At 45.4% G+C, this 22,499-nt stretch overlaps 1 protein-coding gene across 1 annotated transcript in view; it reads right to left on the reverse strand.

The window, feature by feature from the left end:
• The window catches only part of lrrc7 (leucine rich repeat containing 7), a 331,365-nt gene that overhangs the window by 48,012 nt on the left and 260,854 nt on the right, over positions 1-22,499 (reverse strand). Inside the window, exon 21 of the mRNA XM_078561876.1 lies at positions 2,198-2,317. Coding sequence (XP_078418002.1) covers positions 2,198-2,317 — 120 coding nt within the window. The remainder of the gene's footprint in view (positions 1-2,197; positions 2,318-22,499) is intronic.

Raw genomic sequence — 22,499 nt, forward strand, 5'->3', positions numbered from 1 at the left:
TTCCAAATGTTGAGGTTCAGTGGGACCTGGGCGCATTCATACAAGGGATGTGAAAGTTAGCATGCAGGTACAGCAGCAATTAGGAAGGCAAATAGCATGTAGCCTTAATTGCAATGGATTGGAGTACAAAAATAAGGAAGTCTTACAATAATTATACAGAACTTTGGTGAGACCACACCTGGAGTACTTGGTCAATTTTGGTCTACATATTTAATGAAGGATACACTTGCTACTTGCATTGGAGACAGTACAGAGAAGGCTGACTAGATTGGTTCCTGGAATGGGAAAGTTGTCCTATGGTGAAAGGCTGAGTAAATTGGGCCTATACTCTTTGGAGTTTAGAAGAATGAGAGGTGATCTCATTGAAACATACAAAATTCTGAAGCAGCTTGAGAGAGTAGACACTGAGAGGTTGTTTTCCTGGCTAGGAGATATGGAACATGGGGTGCAGTCTTAATCTAAAGGGCTGACCATTTAGGACTGAGATGAGGAGGAATTTCTTCACTTAGAGGTTTGAGAATCTTTGGAATTCTCTAACCGAAATGGTTGTGGACGCTCCATCATTGAATATATTTAAAGCTGGGATAGACAGATTTTGGTCTCCCGGGGAATGAAATCATATGAGGAATGGAATGGACAGGAAAGTGGTGTTGAGGCAAATGATCAGCCATGATTGTATTGAATGCCGGCGAGGGGCCATGTGGTCTACCTCTGCTGTTATTTCTTATGTTCTTCTGCTGTCTGAGTCAGAAAATTATGGGCTGATGGCCCAGTGCAGATTTGAACATATAAGGCCTGATTAACTTTGTTTAAGTGAATGGGGTTTGAGTGAGTTAGAATCTATGCAAATACTTTAGTGCAGTACTGAGAGAATATGGGTTTGCTATCTTTAGGGCTAAACATTTAACCGAGGACCATCTGCCTGCTCAAGTGGTGGAAAATATCCATGGCATTATTTGAAGAGATCACCATGTCATGGCCAGTATTCCACCCTCAACAAGAAAGTTTACATAGTCATTCATTCATTTGTTGTTTGTTTTGCTGTGTGCTAACTGATTGGCTCATTTGACTACATAACAGTGACTGCACTTCAACAGTACTTCACCAATTGTAAAATATTTTGGACTTTGTGAGGATGTGAAAAGATAGCACATAAAAGCAGATTCTTTCCTCATATTACTGCTTAAAAACTTCTTTTAAAAAGTAGAGAACAGAAAATTAAAGAGAATAAGAGAACACCAGTCAACAACAAGAACAGAATTCAAATTGTATTTCAGATCTGAAATTAAGTTCCATATAATTAGCATTACAGTACAAATTTATTGCTGGTCTTTGAGATCTTAATAGCTGCAATGTTAACGTTTGTTTCTGCATTACAATGTTTAAGCTGAAAACAAACAAAATTCAGTCCGCCCAGAAAAAGGTATTTTGAGGCATCAAATCCAAAGATTAATTCATCAATTTCAATTTATGAAGCACGATTTTTTGGAAACATGGCTGGGGAGCATTTCAAATGAAACTGCTTAATTTCCCACCTATTCTGCATTTTGACACCAATGGTTTTGGTGGTAAACTAAGACCAGAATTTTCCAGCCCCTTGTGCTGGCAGAATCTTATGGTCCTGCCCAATGTGAACGGAGATTTCAGTGGCTCGATGGCCACACCATGGGGAAACCCACCACAGGGGCCTAGGATACCACAAAGAAAGTCAGGCCTTTAGTGCCCCTCCTCTCCCCACCTCTCCCCAGCTATGCAACACCTCTATTTACCTTGCTTCCAGCAATCTTCCTTTTTCCTGGAGGCTACTGTGCCTCCATCCATTGGCCAGCTGCTGCTTTCCACTGGAAATGGCCAAGCAGCTGACCCGCAGCCTTCAAATGAGGCCTGGCAGTAAAAATCTGCTGGGCTTCTGACGAAGATTGCTGTCCTCTCCCACTGGAAGTTAAAATTGGTCCTGTGGCTTCACAAAACATACATTCAAAACAGATCAGAGCAACAATTTATTTTTAAAAAAGTATACGTAGAACATGTATGTCAAAGGGTTAAAGTCACCATTTGGAATGTGTAAACCATAATGACAAAGTGAATCAGAATACACTGTTAAGAATACAAATGGACTTAATGGAACAAATATGAAATTACAAAACATAAAGTTATGACATAAGGCAACAGAAAATTAAATCCACTAGGGTCTAACCTTTTTAATTATGTTCTCTGGTGGTACATCTCTCCTCCCCAATGCATATGAGCTCCATTGACTGGTAGGAGATATATCTTCCAGTTCATTGTCATGGACGTTGCTCTGTTGTGATGGTGTCTGATGACAAAAGTATCAACACATTAATGATTGGTGCTAGTTATGGCACAGCTTAACAACAAATAATGTTAACAGTTTCCCCAGTGTGTAAATAGATTGCTGTGGAATTCAGCGCAATAGATCAGGAAGGCCTGAGTTTTAACTCCTAACCTGTGCTGAATTGCCCATCATCCAGAGTGACAGTGGATTCGCAATTGGTTTCAGAGTTCCTGGATTAGTTAAAGGGAAAAAAAAATCAACTAGTACAGTATTCTTGCTCCTGATCGCTGTTTAATGGCTTTGCTGGAAAGGGGATGTGGAGTGAGTATAGGATAAAGCTCAGTGTTATACCCAGTTGGCAGTCACCATCCAGGCTTATACATGGACTGAGTGAATGTGGGATAACATTTTTTTAAAAATTACAGCAGCCTTGATTCTGCAGTTTGTGTGGCAATGGAATCCAATAGGCCCATAAGAATCCTTCTTCTTAAAGCAGTTCTGTAATGTTAAGACTAATGCACAGGCAGATAAAAGCAGATTGGTGGTGCATATGTACAAGCTTTATGAATGCTATAATAAAGAATGCAAGGTAACAAAGCTGAAAGGTTAGCAAAATACAATTGAGCTTTGTTAACATTTCTAAATTAAAGTGGTGTAATTAAATTTTAAAAGCAGAAGTGTGCGATTGAAACAGATAGAGGTAGTTCATGCTGTGAGATGGTTTAGACTCAGCATGCACTATCACTTCTATGTCTACACCTACCTAATCTTACATGCTGAATTTGCAACTGCACCAATTACACACTAGCAACAAATGGGAAGACATATATATTGTACTAAAATTCTCCCTTCTGTTCAGATAAAATCATGTTGGGTGGATTATCCTCTGACTCTAAATTCCTATCACACATCAAAGAGGTGGGGTTTGCATTGCCACTTTGAACCCAGAGTGGGGCATTGAGGGCAAAGTCCAGCAAAGGGATAGCCCGAGCTTTCCTTGTGGGACCAGTGGAGCAATCCTGTACCTCCTATCCCACAAGGAAACTTTAAATACATTTTAAAAACTTACCTTACTGGACCTCTTCTGGCCTTTGATGTAGCTCCTAGCTATTTTGGTCTGATGGGAAAGCCACCGTTGCTCCCCAGTTCTGGCCTCAGGTAAAAATGGCACCAATGGCATAGCTGGAGCATCGTGGGCAGTCTGCCAGTGAGCTTGCGTGCAATAGCTCAGTGTTTGGAGGTGTCCAGTTTCAAATTGTGTCAGGGTTTTGTGTAGACCACAGAGACTAGGCTGTCCTGCATGGAGGAAATTAGCAGCTTCATGAATATGGCAGTGTCATCCATTATGGTGGAGCATCTGTTGGCCACTCTGATAGTTTTGATGGTTGCTCATGCTAATGCAATGGAAACTCAGATTCCTGCCAACTTGGCTCTGGGTGCCAATGTTGACAGAAGTTTCCAGAGTGTCACATCATTCCTGCATTCTGTACTTGTGCAGAGCCATAGGAATGTTGAAGCACACTGCCAGAATAAGTGGTCTTGGCTCCATGGGACAGACTCCTGCTGCCTTAAGATGATTGCTTGCCTGCTTCCCCAACATTCACTCTTCCATTGCTCTTGTTAGTGCCTCACAGCCAGCTGGTCAGACTGCCCCAGCCTATGTCAAAATGCTGCAGTGTATAGCAGTGCCCTCTAGGCCCAGAGCTGATCGAGGTCACCCATCACAGCCATTTGAAGTATCCTCAATGGAAGCTCAGGAGCCTTCCACCTTCCAAGATATAGCCACTAGGGGTTAACTTCATAGGAGTACCAGGATAGGTATATAAACACAAGACAGAAATTAAGGGATTGTACAAGGATGCTTCTTAATTCTGTTTGGTCTAATTGTCAGATCTACCAAACTATCCATGACTGTGGTAAAACTGAATGCAAACAAAAATAGTCCATGCCAATAAGAACTTATTAACATAAGTCATAAATCAGTTGTAAAAGACAGAAAATAGACAGAAAAAAACCCAAAGTTAATCAGCAACCCTATAGGACAAACCACCCACAAATCTATATGTAGTGAATGAGCATTTTAAATAATATTGCTGAAGGGTCCTTGGTGCCAGTTCACAGAATAGAATCACATAATCTTTACAGTTCACAAGCTCTTTGAAAGAGCATTCTACCTAGTCCGACTCCCCTGCCTTGTCCCCGTAACCCGGCAAATTCTTTCTTTACAGATAGCAACTCAATTCGCTTTTGAAAACTTCGATCGAACCTGCTTCCACCACCCTCTCAGGAAGTTCATTCCAGACTCGTCTCCCTGGGTTATTAAGTAAGTTTAACACATGGTGAGTCAGGTATTGCGCAGGTAAATTTCACACAAGAACCCTTATTTAAATGTGATTATGAGGCTTTTAAATGATTCTTGGACTCCTACGGAAATGAATGATCTATTATGGCAGGCAGTGCAATTTCAGTGTGGATTGAGTTTGTGCAGGCTGCTCATCATATTGGATCCTTAATCATCATTTTACACCTGCAAATGAATTTCTGCGTCATTACTTTTTCTGGGAGCTGAAATGAGCACTTACCAAAAACTTGCTGGGACATTATGGACTTGCTTGGCTCATATGTCAGATTACTGAGTCCGCTATAGAGACTTTAGGCTGGAAACCCTACTGAGACTGAGGTGGGCAGGGCCAAAAATTAGCCACTTCACTGCTGGATCCCTTGCCCCATCCTGCTTCTGGGCCATTTTTGTGGAGGCCAGGGCCAGCAATCCAGGCAGACCTAGAGGCCTTCCCTGCCTGCAGCGGTGCAAGAGCAGCGGCCTTTCTGTAGAAGGGCTCCCTCCCCACAGGGGGGGTTTTGTTCCTGAACCTATTTTTTAACTCATGATTTAAAAATACTGGAGAGTTGGTGCCTCTCTTTTGCTTACCCTCTATTACAGCCTGCTGCTCCTCTCAAACTGGAAGGCCTCTGAATAGCCCGCCAGCTTCAAGAGCTGTCCACCATCATTAATTGGATAGAGAACCCGTCTCCATTCTAATTAAAGGGGCTGCCCCTTGAAAATCCTCCAGGAGGAGAGGGGGCCCCAGAAGGAAAAAACAGTAAAACTGGGAAACAAGAGTACTGGTCTGAACTGTTTTTTCCTTCTGGGGCAGCAGGTTCAGGACCCAGAAATCTCTGTTTCCCACCCCCAGAGAGAAAATACAGCCCATGGCTCTGCACTTAATTGTTTCCTTGGAGTCAGATATACTCAAAGTGACCCTGCTCACCTTGGTTATTGATTGGTCAGCTGACAAATATATGTTTAATCTGTCATTAAGAAGTCAGGAGGTATTAAGAGCTTCTCCAGGACAGCATGGTGAGCAGCACAACTCAATATGAAATGTGTGAGTACACTGTACCTCCTGACCATAGTATGGATACAAACCATACCATGTTAAACAGTAGTTTCGCCAGTTGGAGATGAGGAATTACGGCAGCAATTTCTTGCTTCTCTACAACACTTTCCATCAGCTGTCATTCAAAGTCTCAGTATTTTCTTGTCACCTATATGGAAGACCTTTGCCTTTAATACGATGGAATGATCATTAAAGGGCAGCCATCTCAATGTCTGGGCATCCAAGTCCATATCAGGCTAATTTATCACCAACCATTTAATCCAGATCCTTATATGATGTGAATGCCATGAGGCTGAATTTCCCTTTGTGGTGCTAAATGAGAAATGGATATAGGCCAAAGCTCTCCTGCTCTGAAATATTTTCCTTTTTGCTACAAATCTACTACATTGCTTGCTCCTGGATCCTCTACATAGGCAAAGTAAGTCCTCACGGCCAGAATCTTGTTGTAGCATCGAGTGTCCCGATGGGGACAGGCCGGAGAGCTGGCCATATGCAATCATGGCAACCAGCCATTTAGATATTCATGGACAAGGTGCCCAGCAAGGTGCGGTGGGGTGGGCAGGAAGTTGATGACCCCACGATTAGCTTATGAGGTTGAAGATTGGGCGCCGTTTAAAGGGCATCTGGACAGGCATTCATTCCCTGCAATCCAGCACCAGCCGTCTGGCTGTGTGAGTGGATGCCTTGAGACTACAGAGACCTTTTCCCCCGCCCTGCCAATAACCTCAACTGCTGCTACCATCTGCTCATCTTCCCCACCCCCACCGGATAACCTCAACTTCTGCTCTTCCATCAGTCACCTTTGACCTTCCATTCATCAGCCTTGACCCTCACTTCATCACCCTTAACCTGTCCTCTTTACCCTCAACTCTCAGGATCTCACCATTGACCTTCCTATAACCCTGGATCTCCCCATAATCATGCTTCACCTCCCATCTGTAAATACTGACCTTCTCTGTGTAGTCATGCTTCCTCCCTCTGTCCCTCACAAGCCCTCATATGTCTGCCATGACCCAGCCATGCCCCTCAGTCAGCCATGCCCCGATCCCTTTGCCCTGCCACCACCCAAGCTCAATGCATCAATGCCTCCTCTCCCGTGGTCCAGCAAGGCTCCTCATGAAAGAAAAGCAGCTTCTACTCTATCCAAATCCACCAGGAAGACTGCCTCACCTGCTGCATGTCACCTTTATCCAGTCTTGAATCTGAAGGCAACTGTTTCTCGTTTGCTGCAGATGCACCGTTTAATCTGATTAAATAGTGTTATAACGTGTATGCATAATGTGCTAGTGCATTACACGTGGGTTCCCCCAACTCCCGTCGGGAAGCTTAATCCACTTTTAATCCGCTGCAACCTTAATTCCCTACTTTCATCCTGCTGTCAGGGAGCTGACATTTCACCTCCCACCGGGCTCCCTACCCGCTGCCAGTAGCAGCACAAGATTCCAGCCGATTTCCTGAGTAGGAGGACTGAACCATAAAACAGGACTTATATATTAGAAACATAATTTATATTAGGATGTTAATGTCATTGAAGAAAGACCAAAGTGTTTTTTGTTCCTTCTCAGATTGACACTGAGAGTTTAAAGCTGACGTTGGCATCCAACAATAGGAATGAGTCCCTTGTATTTTTAATGATTGTTTTCAATAGTGATGCAATTTCTATGTACTTCTACAGTGCTAGGTTCCTCCTGAATGGGCACACGATAAGGAGTTCTACTGACAATCACCTGTGACAGGATATGATTGCTGCCCAAACCAGTGCAACAGTGGCACTGTGCACAACACATATTTGCCATGGGTGATGAACACACTGTCAGTATTGAGAGAAGATCACGCCATCATAAAAGTTAAGTTGCTGTTGTGATAAGGACCAGAATTGTATTAATGGAAATATTGTTACAAACACTGGATTTTATAAGGCAGTTATGTTTCAAACTGTACCCTTTAATTAATGTAAAATGGAGTAGTTTGGAGAGGGAGATGTGACCTTATATGAAATCTGCCCACCGAGAAAGCCCATGTGATTTGCTTGTCATGGGAACAGAGGCACACGTCAAAACCCATTGAAACGAAGGTGCAAGTTTTAACACCTGGACACAAAGGAGGAGGCAGCTGGCTTTTTACGTATGGACCCACATATTAGAGTCAGTTAGACAGAGAGATTTGGGGAAGAAGACCTACAACCAGGTGCTGCTATGCTAGAAAGAAGGGCTGTTTTAGTTTTTGGGTTAACTATCAAGGTGGAGTGCTGGTGAGAACGAATTCCCAGTTTGAAGAGTTGAGGCATGTGGAGAGGTAAAGACCAAGGAATCGCTAGAGGGTGCCTTGCTAGTGGAAGCCCATTTCATGGGTGTAGTGCTGCCGGAACGCTGCTCCAGCACCTCCTGAACACTGCTGGATGGTAAACTATCCTTTGCTGTTTGGCCATACATTCTGCTGCTGCAAATCTGGTTGTCATGGCGTTGGTGGCCGGGGCGATGTGGCCAGACATCCGGCTGGCTCTGTCCAAGTGGCAGCAGGAGCTAGTGCTGCGGGGTCTGGAATTGGAAGTGCAGGTCCAGGAGGTTGGCCTGGACCCTGGGCTGTACCGTCTGCCACTGCTCAAACACCTGGAGCTGGGGGCTGACCTGTGGTAGCTGCCGCCTGAGCTGTGTGGCCTGAGCCAGCTCTGGAGTCTGGTGCTCAGGTAAAACTTGCTGGCCAGCCTCCCCAGCAAGCTGGGCTGTCTGCAGGCCCTACGGAAACTCAATGTGTCTGGGAATGAGCTCCCTGCCCGACAGCCTGGGCCTCCTGGAGCAGCTCAGCAGACTGGGTGTGAGCGCTAACCGTCTGAGCCAGCTCCTCACCCCAGCCTCAGCCGGTGCCTCCACCTCAGCAGCCTCAATGCGTCTGGGAGCCAGATGCAGGCCCTGCCTGGGGACATCTTCCAGCCTGGCCCCTCCCTTCTGAACTCCATCAGCGCCTCCAATAACCTGATCAAGGAGCTACCGCCTGGAGTCAGTCACCTAACATTCCTGAGGGTGGGTGTCAACTCAAAGCCTTTAATCACTTGTCTATAGTGATAGAGATTATCCTTATATAATTATAAATAATATTTAATAACCTTTATATTATATGGAGGCCAAAACTGTGACCTATCCTCTCAATGTGGCTCACAGTGTTTTCTTAAGAGTTTAATAACTTTAATGACATTTATACAGCTTTATATATACAATTACATATAATCATATATAATATTTATAACCATTCTATAATGTAGCAACTAAAACCCAATCCTCTCAATGTGGCCTCACAGTGCTTTGTTAGAATTCTTTATTCTTTCATGGGATGTGGGCATATATTCCGAAGAAGAGACACATTGGACCCAAAACTTTCTGTTTCTCTCTCCACAGATGCAAGACCTGCTCAGTTTACCCAGCACTATTTTTATTCCAGCATTTACTTCCCTAATTGCCCTTGAGAAGGTGGTGGTGAGCCACCTTCTTGCCATCTGACTGTTAGGGTTAGGGTGAATGTCTTGCTTGCCTATTTCCAAGGGTAGATGCTGGGAGGATGTTTCCTTTTTTAGGGCAATGTAGAACTAGGGGACACAGTTTAAAGATAGGGGTTTCCCATTTAAGATGGAGATGAGGAGGAATTTCTTCTCTGAGGGTCGTTAGTATTTGGAATTCTCTTTCGCAGAGAGCAGTGGAGGCTGGGTCATTGAGCATATTCAAAGCTGAGTTGGATAGATTTTGATAGACAAGGGAGTCAAGAGGTATGTGTATTGGTGGAGTAGGGGAGGGAAGGGGGCAGGCAAGAAATGGAGTTAAGGCCACAATCAGATCAGCCATTCTTATTGAATGGTGGAGTAGGCTCGATGGGCCAAATGGCCTACTCCTGCTCCTACTTCTTATGAACTTATACGCCCCACTTGATTTTTCTTTGCACTGATCTCAGTGGAATCCACTCCATTAATTGTCTGAATAGATTTTCAATCTTTAAAATTGGTGTTGATTTTAATCCTCACTGCCTTCAATATTGAAGCTACTTACATAGAAACTAGGAGCAGGAGTAGGCCATTTGGCCCTTTGAGCCCGCTCCACCATTCATTATGATCATGGCTGATCATCCAGCTCAATAGCCTGCTCACGCTTTCTCCCCATACCCTTTGATTCCTTTTGCCCCAAGAGCTATATCTAACTCCTTCTTGAAAACATACAATGTTTTGGTCTCAACTACTTTCTATGGTAACGAATTCCACAGGCTCACCACTCTCTGGGTGAAGAAATTTCTCCTCATCTCAGTCCTAAATGGTCTACCCCATATACTCAGACTGTGACCCCTGGTTCTGGACTCCCCCACCATTGGGAACATCCTTCCTGCATCTACCCTGTCTAGTCCTGTTAGAATTTTATAGGTTTCTATGAGATCCCCCCTCATTCTTCTGAACTCCAGCGAATATAATCCTAATCGACTCAATCTCTCCTCATATGTCAGTTCCGCCATCCCAGGAATCAGTCGGGTAAACCTTCGCTGCACTCCCTCTATAGCAAGAACATCCTTCCTCAGATAAGGAGACCAAAACTGCACACAGTATTCCAGATGTGGTCTCACCAAGGCCCTGTACAATTGCAGCAAGACATCCCTTTTCCTGTACTCGAATCCTCTGGCTATGAAGGCCAACATACCATTTGCCTTCTTTACCACCTGCTGCACCTGCATGCTTACCTTCAGTGACTGGCGTACACAGACACCCAGGTCTCGTTGCACACTCCCCTCTCTCAATTTCTAGCCATTCAGATAATAATCTGCCTTCCTGTTTTTGCTACCAAAATGAATGACCTCACATTTATCCACATTATACTGCATCTGCCATGCATTTGCCCACTCACTCAGCTTGTCCAAATCACACTGAAGCATCTTCCTCGTAGCTCACCCTCCCACCCAGCTTTGTGTCATCTGCAAATTTGGAGATATTACATTTAATTCCCTCATCTAAATCATTAATATATATTGTGAATAACTGGGATCCCAGAATCGATCCCTGCGGTACCCCACTAGTCACTGCCTGCCATTCGGAAAAAGACCCGTTTATTCCTACTCTTTGTTTCCTGTCTGCCAACCAGTTTTCTATCTATCTCAATACACTACCCCCAATCCCATGCGCTTTAATTTTACACGCCAATCTCTCATGTGGGACTTTGTCGAAAGCCTTCTGAAAGTCCAAATAAACCACATCCACTGGCGCCCCCTCATCAACTCTACTAGTTACATCCTCGAAAAATTCCATTATGTTTGTCAAGCATGATTTCTCTTTCATAAATCCATGCTGACTCTGTCCGATTCTGCCACTGTTTTCCACGTGCTCAGCTATTAAATCTTTTATAATGCACTCCAGGATTTTCCCCACTACCGACATCAGGCTTACTGGTCTATAACTCCCTGTTTTCTCTCTGCCTCCCTTTTTAAATAGTGGGGTTACATTAGCTACCCTCCAATCTGTAGGAACTGCTCCAGAGTCTATAGAATCTCGGAAGGTGACCACCAATGCATCCACTATTTCTAGGGCCACTTTCTTAAGTATTTTGGGATGTAGATTATCAGGCCCTGGGGATTTATCAGCCTTCAATCCCATCAATTTCCCCAACACCATTTCCCTATTAATACTGATTTCTTTCAGTTCCTCCCTCTCAACAAACCCTGTGTTCCCCAACATTTCTGGTATGTTATTAGTATCCTCCTGAACCAAAGTATGTATTTAGTTAGTCAGCTATTTCTTTGTTCCCCATTATAAATTCCTCTGTTTCTGACATCTTTCCTCACTATTGCGTTAATTTCCTCTTTAACCAGCAATGCAACTCCACCGCCTTTTCCTTTTTGTCTGTCCTTCCTAAATACTGAATACCCCTGGATGTTCAGTTCCCATCCATGGTCACCCTGCAGCTATGCCTCTGTAATCCCGACTATATCATACCTGTTTACATCTATTTGCACGGTTCATTCATCCACTTTATTGCGAACGCTCCTCGCGTTAAGGCACAAAGCCTTAAGGCTTGTCTTTTTAACATTACTTGTCCCATTCCCACTATTTTTCATTGAGGCCCTTTTGATCCTTGCCCTTGATTTCTCTATCACTTTTCTTATTCCGCTTTCTGTCTTTTGTTCTTGCCTTTGATTCCCCTTCCTCTGACTCCTTGCATAGGTTCCCATCCCCGTGCCATTTTAGTTTAAACCTTCCCCAACCACTCTGGCAAATGTTCCCCCTAGGACATCAGTCCCGGTCCTGCCCAGATGTAACCCTTCCAGTTCATACTGGTCCCACCTCCCCCAGAATCAGTCCCAATGCCCGAGGAATCTGAAACCCTCCCCTTCACACTATCTCTTCAGCCACGTATTCATCCGATATATCCTGCTATTTCTACTCTGACCAGCACGTGGCACTGGTAGTAATCCTGAGATCACTACCTTTGAGGTCCTACTTTTCAATTTACTTCCTAACACTCTATATTCTGCTTTTAGGATCTCATCCCTTTTTTCACCTATGTCGTTGGTACCAATATGTACCATGACCACTGGCTGTTCACCCTCTCCCTTCAGAATGTCCTCTAGCCGTTCTGAGACATCCTTGACCCTAGCACCAGGGAGGCAACATACCATCCTGGAGTCTCGTTTGCGGCCACAGAAACGCCTATCTATTCCCCTTACAACTGAATCCCTTATAACTATTGCATTCCCACACTTTTTATTCCTCCCCTGTGCAGCAGAGTCAACCATGGTGCAACGAATTTGGCTGTTGCTGCTTTCTCCTGAGAGGCCATTCCTCCCAACAGTATCCAAAGTGGTATATCTGTTTTACAGAGGAATAGCCACAGGAGATTCCTGCACTGCCTGCCTAGTCCTCTTGCTTTGCCTGGTGGTCACCCTGCCTGTGGACTCTTAGCCTGCGGTGTGACCATCTCTCTATACATGCTATCCACGATACTCTCCGCCTCGCGGATGCTCCACAGTGTCCCCAGCCGCCGATCCAGCTCCAGAACCCGGGCTTCCAGGAGCTGCAGCTTGTTTCTAGGAGTAACACATGCATGGGAATTTGGCTCATTGATGGCAACAAACAGAACTTGAGGGAAATCCGCTCACAAGCAAGTGGAGCTGCGTGACTTGTGACGCAGAGGCAGCCGGCATGGGGACCATGTAGAGTGATTTCTATCTGCATTATTATGTGGAACACAAGGGTGAGTTTGGCCATGAGTTCCTGAAGTTTGAGTTCAGGCCAGACAGTGAGAGTTGACCAGAATGTCTGCAGCTTGCAGTGTGGCGGTGAATCAGTAGCCCGGGGAGATTTAGAGGTGGTGGAGTGAAGGCCGCGCCCAGGGTCTAGGGCCTCACGGTGCTGCTGCTGAATATCTCTGAGTTAATGTGCAGCAGCAGCAATAGCAGTAACACTCCTGTACAGCTCCCTCACTGTAAAAAAAATACAGGCCTTACAACTCCCTGCACACAGCTTTATCATAAACAGGCATTTCAGTGTATTTGAAGCTCAATGTTCCTGGATCTAAAGCAGCATCAATATCCATAAGCACTCTGCTGCATTTGCCTATTGAACATTAATTCCTTGGCTGTGATGGCCTTAGGATGTGAAACACCGTATAGTTCTCTATTCCCTGCTGGCAGCTTTACATGAAATTTACAGGACAGAAACAGGTCATTTGGCCCAACTAATCTATGTTGGTGTTTATGTTCCACACAAGCCTCCTCCAACCCTTCTTGATCACATTATCAGGGTAACCTTCAGCTTCTTTCTTCAAGTTCTTTGAATGTATCTATACCAGAATTATACAATGGTTACAGCACAGGAGGCCATTCAGCACATTGTCTTTGTGCCAGTTCTCTGCAACAGCAACTCAGCTAGTCCCACTCGGCGACCTTTTCCTTGTAGCCCTATAAAATCTCTTCTCTTCAGATAATTATCCAGATCCTTTTTGAAAACCACAGTTGTATTTGTCTCCACCAGACGCTCAGGTACTGCATTCCAGGTCCAAACCAAATAGTCGTTTGGCTGTACAGAACTTCAGTGTTGCTGAAAAAAGAGACATTGAAGCTTTTCGTCTTGCACTCATCAGGGCACTTTGCAAGAATATTAATATAAGGGAAAAACAACTATTTATACTGTATGCGAAGAGAGAGCTGACTGGTTGGCAAGTAGACTCTGATTGGTAGAGGTATTGCTATGGAGAATGCACCACCATCAGTGGCGGGTTTTCACACTGTATGGTCCACTTCCCATCTCATTAAATATGCAGCCATGGGAAAAACGCCGTCTCACTTTTCGGCGGCCTCTGAATTGCCCGTCACGCCGTTACCTTACCGTTACCTCACTCCGGGTGCCATATCTAAACTGCAGCCTCGCTTGCAGCCCAGGACTGCTCCAGTGAAGGCATGGCCCTGAAAGCCAAGAACAGTTCAGCGACCCATCACTGGAATGCCTTTTGGAGGCGCGCTGTGATGTCCTCCACCCCTGCTTTGGTTGTAGGAGGTCCAGCAATCTCACCGCTCAGGCTTGGAAGGCAGTTACAGTGGTGGGCAGCCCCAACACTGCACAGAAGAGGTTGGCATCCATTACACAAAGAGGATGAATGATCTCAGCCATGGAGCCAGGGTAAGGCAACCATCTCATCACTCTAAACTCACATGCTCACAAGGCTGAAACACATTCACTGGCACCAACTCACTGCCAGCTCAAGGGCATCACCATTCACTCTCTCACGTACACCCTCACATCTCCATCTGGTCTCATCTCCTCTGGAGACTGCCTCCTCAGCCCTCACCATCTTGAGGCCACTTGCACAGATCAACATGTGTCCCCTGGTGGAATGCCCCACTTCCCCAGAACAGCCCTTACCCTGCAACTTCTCCCCTTGCCTGAGGCCACTTCTTCCCCTTCCCCAAGCAAGCCCTAGCCCTGCAGCCATTGAAAAGCCACCCCCGCCTCATGGCTGGTTTGGTAGGTAGAAACTGCCCATGAGCCCCCGCTAAAAGTGATGTGGTGCTGCCTGCAAAGCCTGGTGCTGATGACCATAAGTGTTGCCTGAAACAAGGTAGGCAAACAAACCTCGAAGTCCCAACTGAATTGCAGCTCACCAGGTGTATGTCGCTTATGTACAGTTGTGAAACATGCCAATGTGCCTGGATGATCCAGCATGGGCGGATGATTTCAGCAAGTAGGGCTTATAATGAGATGCAAAAGTATTGAAAGGTTCCCTATGTATGGCGGTGGGAAACGTGGCTCACCATTGACAGGTGGTACGGACAATTGCAAACTGGTTTCACAGTGGCATAAAACAGATTTTTGGCCTTCTCGCTATATTGTCCACTCACGCTGCCAAACACGCCCACTGCCAACGAAAGTGGAAAATTCCACCCTACATTTCTGCTGATGGTGTGGTGGTTGTAATTTATAAGTGCACCATGTGGTTTTCGGCTGTGTTATGAATTTAATGAGGAATACCATTTCTGTAGTTTAGTGTATTAGATGCCTACTAAGTAATGTTTAGTCGTTGTTGATTTTTGTTTGTTTGTTACAGTAAAAGCTGTAAACCATGAAATCCTGTGTGATTTTTTTGCATTGGTCACTGGGAAATTCATATCTCTTTTTAAAAGTTAACAGTATCATAACAATATTGGGAGTTGCCACATAGACATTGATATCCAATGATTTAAAACTAAAAAGGCAACTAATATAAAACTGGCTGTTGTTGTCTGAAGGGCAAAAGATACTACAACCTCCAAACTCCAAGTTCAAAATGAGGTAGAATTAACAAATTGTTTACAAAATTACATGGAAGTTACAACATAGAAATAAACTCTTCAGCCCAAGCTGTCAGTGTTGATTTTATGCTCCAATAGCAGTAATCCTAATCCTAGTTCCATACATTGTTCCCATATCCCTTTATCCCCCTTTCCATCAATCACCCACTCTTAAAAATTGATGTGCTCTCTGCTTCAATAATGACCTTCAGCAATGCATTCCATAACCTTAAAATCCTCTATATTAAAAAAAACCCTGCTTTCTGTCAGAAATCTGATAACCCTAATCTTATATCTATGTCCTTTTATTCTAGAACCATTAGCCATTGAAAACAATCAGTTTTATCTGTCTTATACCTTCATAATTTTAAACTTCATGAAATCATCTCAAAATCCCCTCTGTTCGAATGAAAACACAGCAACAGGAGTAGGCCATTCACCAGCATGAACCTATTCCACCATTCATTTAGATAATGGATGATCTGTATGTTAACTCCATTTACCCACCTTTGTTCTGTAACTTTTAATACCCTAACCTAATGAAAATCTAGCAATCTCAGTTTTGAAATTTTCAATTGATCTAGGGGGAGAGAGTTCTAGATTTCCACTAGCCTTGGTGTGAAGAAATTCTTTTTGCCATCACCTCTGAACAGATTAGCTCTAATTTTAAGGTTACACCCCCTTGCCTCTGTTACTAGAGGAAATAATTTCTCTCTGTCTATCCCATCAAATCCTTTAATCATTTTAAACGCCTCAATTAAATCACCCCTTAATCTTCTATATTCAAGGGAATACAAGAAATCTTGGGTGGGATTTTTAGCCCCCAGTGGCAGGCAGGAGACTTGCCATTCAGGACGGCTGCTCAGCAAACTCTGTCAGGTTTGCAAACAGCCTACAGGGGTGATCCCACATTCATAGGCACTCTGTGCCCAATCAGGAGACATGGCATCAGGAAGGGGGGAACCACTGAAAGAGACCCTCTACCCTTGCTTCTGACCCCCTCCCCCATTCACCAGCAACACCCCTCCCCATGACCCCCATCCCATCCACACTCACTTTTATCTAGGCTAGCAGTGGCTCCCGGTGGTGCTGCCGGTACTGAAGAACTACCGGCCTCTGATTGGCTGGCAGCTCTTGGGGGCAGGATTCCTGACTGATTGGGGGCTTATTCGAATAGGGGGCCCAACACTATGTTGGAAAATTCCTGATTGTCTGGTAGTTTCATCAGGCATCTTGGAGAGAAGGGACACAGTGTTCCCACTGGTTTTCCAATTGGTGGGCGAAAACCCCTATCGCATCATTGCAGTCCGACTTTGATACCTGTTTAGGAGGCACTCCACATTAGTTACTAATTCCCCCTCCACCCAAAATATACTAGAGTGTTGCAAGTTCCTCATAAGCATCTCATTGAATCCGAAAGTCTCATGACTATGAAATCATGGTGTGAAGAAGACTGCTGCTATGTTTGTTCATATAAGAGCACTTGCTGCACTTGAAAGTAATTAACTATGAAGCACTTTGAGATGTATCCAAGAGAAGTGACAAAGCTATAAAAATGGACTCCTTTTTTAAAGAAGCATTCACTTTCGTGAAAGTGATTTGGTGTCAACTCATCTGATATATGGTGAATTCCTGTGCTCATCAGTGTGAAGTTACTCATACCAGTAAAGACCACTTTTGTATCCCAGCAACCAGCGTGAAGCTATCTCAGGAAAAGTCTAGTGCTGCCTGAGATTAAAGCTCTAAAAATATGCCTTATCGCATATTCAGAACAGCAACCCTGACTGTATGACTATGACATTTCCACTTTGCAGACTGGCCTCACTGAGTAAGAGTGCCAATGCATTCCCAATTTTGTGTTGTGGACCTAAGTTTATTGATTTCATGCAGGTATTTTCTACCCAGCAGACAGAAGATACTTTCATTCCATCAGTCTAGGCTAGATTTGAACATTGGATGCAGAGTTAAAGAGACAATGAAAGTGTAAAGCGTGCGAAAGTAGCTTAACCGCCCATTAAACCGCTGTCCTGATTTATGTTTCTACAGCCTTCAGAGTGTAAATGTGCCTTCATGTGAGGTAATAAGCTCTACAGATCAGGAAGATTCCATGTTTCATCTAGGTCTGTGATCATAAGGTCATAAGGAATAGAAGCAGGGATTAGGCCATTTGGCCTATTGGGCCTTGTCTGCCATTCAATGAGATCATGGCTGATCTGATTGCGGCCTTAACTCCATTTCTTGCCTGGCCCTTTTACCCCCCACCTCGCCACTCCGCAAAACCTTTGACTCCCTTGTCAATCAAAAATCTATCCAACTCAGCTTTGAATATGCTCAATGACCCAGCCTCCACTGCTCTCTGCGAAAGAGAATTCCAAACGCTAACGACCCTCAGAGAAGAAATTCCTCCTCTTTCCATCTTAAATGGGAAACGCCTATCTTTAAACTGTGTCCCCTAGTTCTACATTGCCCCATGAAAGGAAACATCCTCCCAGCATCTACCCTTGGAAATAGGCAAGTGCGACATTCACCCTAACCCTAACACTCCGATGGCAAGAAGGCGGCTTGCCACCACCTTCTCAAAGGTAATTAGGGCAGTAAATGCTGGAATAAAAACAGGAATTGCTGGACAAACGCCACAGGTCTGGTAGCATCTGCAGAGAGAGAATATGGCCAGAATTTTACGTCCCGCGGGCGGGCACGCGCCCAACCTGTCTGGCCACGAAATAGCATGAGATGATGTTGGGAGAGCACACTCACGTGATATCTTACTTGGCAGATGCGCGTGTCAGTTGGAAGCACGCCCACCGACAATTAAGTGGGCAATTAAACCCATTAAAGAAGCAATTGAAAGTGATTTTTCATGGCCCGTCCACTCTTATGGTTGACGGACAGGCTAATCGGCCAGGTGGCCTTTACATTTTTGCTCAAACCTCGAATCAGGGCAAGGTGAAATTTCCGTGGGGAAATAAAATAAAAGATATCTGGGGACTGTTTTTTTATGAGGTATGCTTTGAGGTGCTTGATTGTGCTGCATGGACATATTTTGCAGCATTTTTGTGGTTTTGTTTATGCTGTGGAGGTCTGCAGCTCCTTGAGGCATCTGTCTGCCTTCAGGGAGCTCACTGGAAGTGCTCACCAGCACCCATGGTGACATCGACGCTCGCCCTCTTCCCGCCCCCACTAGCAATGCTGAGCCTTTCTCAGCATGCATTTCACGCTGGCCACCCATTAATTGGCCAGCCAACGTGAAATCCACGGTCGGGACCAATCGCAGTTGGGGGCATGTTTCCCATCTGCTCCAGGGACCACCGATCACGCACACCCGACGAGCAAAAAATTCAGGCCTGTGAGTCAGCTGAACTCAGACATGATGGGAGCAAGGCGCTGCAATCAATGATAATGTTCTTGGGTTTGAGAGAGAAACAAGGTTGCCATTTGTAATTACTAAAGTTTTTGCTGGACATCAGATGAGGGGAGGATGGGGTTCAGCTGTATTATTCTTTCCACCCCACTCTAGAGTCCAATCGCCACAGTATGATTACCACAAGTCATGAGGATGTAACTAGTAGGGTAGATAAAGGGGAACCAGTGGATGTAGTATACCTGGATTTCCAAAAGGCATTCAATAAGGTGTCACATAAAAGGTTAATAGGCAAGATATGGGCTCATGGAGTTAGAGGTAATATTTCAGCATGGATGGAGGACTGGTTAAAGGATAGAAAGCAGAAAGTGGGCATAAACGGAGCTTTTTCAAGTTGGCAGGGAGTGAATAATGGAGTGCCACAAGGATCAGTGCTGTGGCCTCAGTTATTTAAAATCAATTTTCATGACTTAGAAGAGATAGAGAGTAATGTACCAAAGTTTGCTGATGATACCAAGCTAGGTGGGAAGATAAGCTGTTGGGAGAACACAGAGGCTGCAAAGAGATATAGACAGTTGAGTGAGTGGGCAACAAGATGGCAGATGGAGTATAATTCACTTTGGTTGTAAGAATGAAAAAGGCAGAATATTTTTTAAAAGGTGAGAAACTTGTAAGTATTGCTGGTCTAAGAGACGTGGGTGTGTCAGGAACAAGGAACACAAAGTTGTAAGGAACAAGGAACACAGAAAGTTAGCATGCAGGTGCAGCAAGCAATTAGGAAGGCAAATTGCATGTTGGCTTTTATAGCAAGGAGATTGGAATACAAGAATGGAAAAGTCTTGCTGTAAGTGTACAGGGGTTTGGTGATACCACTGGTGGAATTTTCTGCTCTGGGACTAAATCCCGTGGCAGGGGAGGGAAGTCGGAGGGACTTACGCTGCACAGCATTGCAGGTAAACATGCCGAATTGTGTGATGCTCAGCTCATTAATTATGTAGCCACAAGGTTCATGCTGAATCTCGTGGCAGGGCGGGCAGGAAGTCGGCCACCCCACCATCATGTCCATATTTAAAAGGTACCCGGACAGGCCTTCATTAATGGCGCCAGGACCCTGGAACAAAGATGAGCAACAGAAGGCAGCAACCTCTGGCGATGCCTAGCAAAACATCTCCTCCAGGCTGTCGAGGAAAGGTCCTGTTCCCAAGGAACGTGACAATAGGAGGCTCACCTGACTGATCATGGCAACCTGGGAGGAGGTCACCAGGGAGGTCAGTGCCCGTGGGGTCCAGAAGAGGACCGCTCTGCAGTGCAGGAAACAGGTCAATGATCTCATCCACTCCACCAGGATGAGTGAACCTTCTACTCACTTAAAACTAATATCACCATTCATTTTGTGATTCTGCCATAGAACGTGGGTGTTATTGTCTAGGCCAGCACTTTTGTTGCCCATCCTTAAGTGCCTTGAGAAGTTGGAGAGGTGCTGCCTTCGTGAACCTTTGGGCACTTGTAAATATATGTTAACTTGCACTGTTTGGAAATTTCCTAGATTCATTCTTGCTGCTAGCTGCTTTAATGTTTGCGTAAACTCCATCCCTTCCAGGTGAAGGACATTCTGGAGAACTAAGGATGAGTGTCCCACGCCACAAAGCACGCTTGCGCATGAAGCCATCACTCTTTGATAAGGGTGATGAAAGCCATGTATGAGAAGCCTCCCACACACACTATTCCACTTGCCTCCACTGCCTTCAAGACTATTAGAGAGACCCTAGTCTTGTCATAATAGAAAGACTAACCGCATGAGCCCTTGTCAGGCATGACTATTCCCCTGGGAGGATGGAGGTTTGCAGTTGCAAGTTGGTTGCCATTCACCTGTATGTCCCTTGCAAGCATCCATCTCCCTCTCTCCCTTCATCCCTAACTATGACTGGAGCCAATGCCAAATGGGTCAGTGTGAAGGGCAGATGTACACCTTGCTGGGATCTCGTTGTAATGAGAACCCTCTGAGTCAGACCTGCTGCCATGTGGGCTTCACCATACAATGTGGATTTCAAAAGAGAAAAGCTCTCAGACAGTTTTCCTATAATTATTAGGGTATACCTTTAGTTGTCCAGTTGTAATGACCATTAGTTTCGCCCACCTGAGAAGACCTCCCACCTCAATGTTTTGTAGCTGGACATCAAGGGCATTGCCTTGCTGGTGAACTGCCTTTACACTAAGATGGTGTGTGTAACCTTTCAGGCTGCCTCCACCACCTTTTACTCACCTCCTGTCACCTACCAACTTCCCCCCCCGCATCACCATTGGCATTCCCCTCCCCATGTGACCTTCTCTCACCCCCCTATCGCCCTTGAGCCACCCCCATCACCTTGGACCCTATAACCATTAACCTCAACCTGATGTCCCTCTCCGCTGAGCTCAAACCAGTCTCAGTGCCCATGCCCACCCTGAGCCCGCCCATTCCCATTATCCATGCCACCATTCTTGTCCCCATCAATAATCCTCCCGATGAGAACTACACCCACCATACCAACACCCTGACCCTCTCACCCTCCCGCATCCCAATTCTCCCTCTCACAGTGATCATCCCTTCCTACCACCATCACCCTCAGTTCTACCCCAGGACTCCAGCATTGACTTGATTGACTCTGCCCTATGAAGCATGCTGTCCCCACGCTCCCTTCCCCACTCACTCCACTTTTCCCTTTCCTGCCTTCCTTCTCTCTCTTCCCCTTCATGCCTTCCTTCCCCCTCTTCCCTTCATGCCTTCCTTCCATCTTTTCCCCTTCATGCCTTCCTTCCATCCCTTCCCCTTCATGCCTTCCTTCCATCCCTTCCCCTTCATGGCTTCCTTCCCTCTCTTCCCCTTCATGCCTTACATCCCCCTCTTCCCTTTCATGCCTTCCTTCCCCCTCTTCCCTTCATGCCTTCCTTCCATCTTTTCCCCTTCATGCCTTCCTTCCATCCCTTCCCCTTCATGCCTTCCTTCCCTCTCTTCCCCTTTATGCCTTCCATCCCCCTTCCCTTTCATGCCTTCCTCCCCCCTCTTCCCTTCATGCCTTCCTTCCATTCCTTCCCCTTCATGCTTACCTTCCCCGTGCACTTTACCAACCCCCACCCTGCCTCGTTTCTTCCAACACCCCTTCCCTGCATGTCTTCCACCCCTTTCCCTTCATCTCTTCCAGCAACCCTTGCCCTCATGTCATCCGCCCGTCTCCTTCATCTCTGCCAACACCCTGTCCCCTCGTGTATTCCACCCCTTCCCCTTCGTCTCTTCCAACACCCCTTCCTCTTGTGCCTTCTAAAACCATCCCCCACCTTTCATCTCTTCCATCTCTTCTCTTGCAGTCATCAGCAATGGTGCTGGCAGGATCGACTGGCTGGTGAGTAATGAAAGTCTCCCTCGCTGGGAGCAGGCCACGTGCATTAAGTCAGGAAACAGGATGGTGTAAATTCCTGCTGGCAGGGCGGTAGGTTGGAAGGAGTTAGAAGATTCCAGTCTACTGGGGTTTTAATGAGCATTCATAAGATGGGTTCCCGACATTGACCAGTGTGAAAGGCGACCTGCTATTACAGTCGAGTGAGGAAGATTGAAAACTGATTTCTTGATGTTGGGAAACTGATTTTTGGCTATCGCCACATCTTCCACCCCCACCTGCCA

This window comes from Cetorhinus maximus, chromosome 17 (assembly GCF_964194155.1).
Source record: "Cetorhinus maximus chromosome 17, sCetMax3.hap1.1, whole genome shotgun sequence".
In the NCBI taxonomy this organism is placed as follows: Eukaryota; Metazoa; Chordata; class Chondrichthyes; order Lamniformes; family Cetorhinidae; genus Cetorhinus; species Cetorhinus maximus.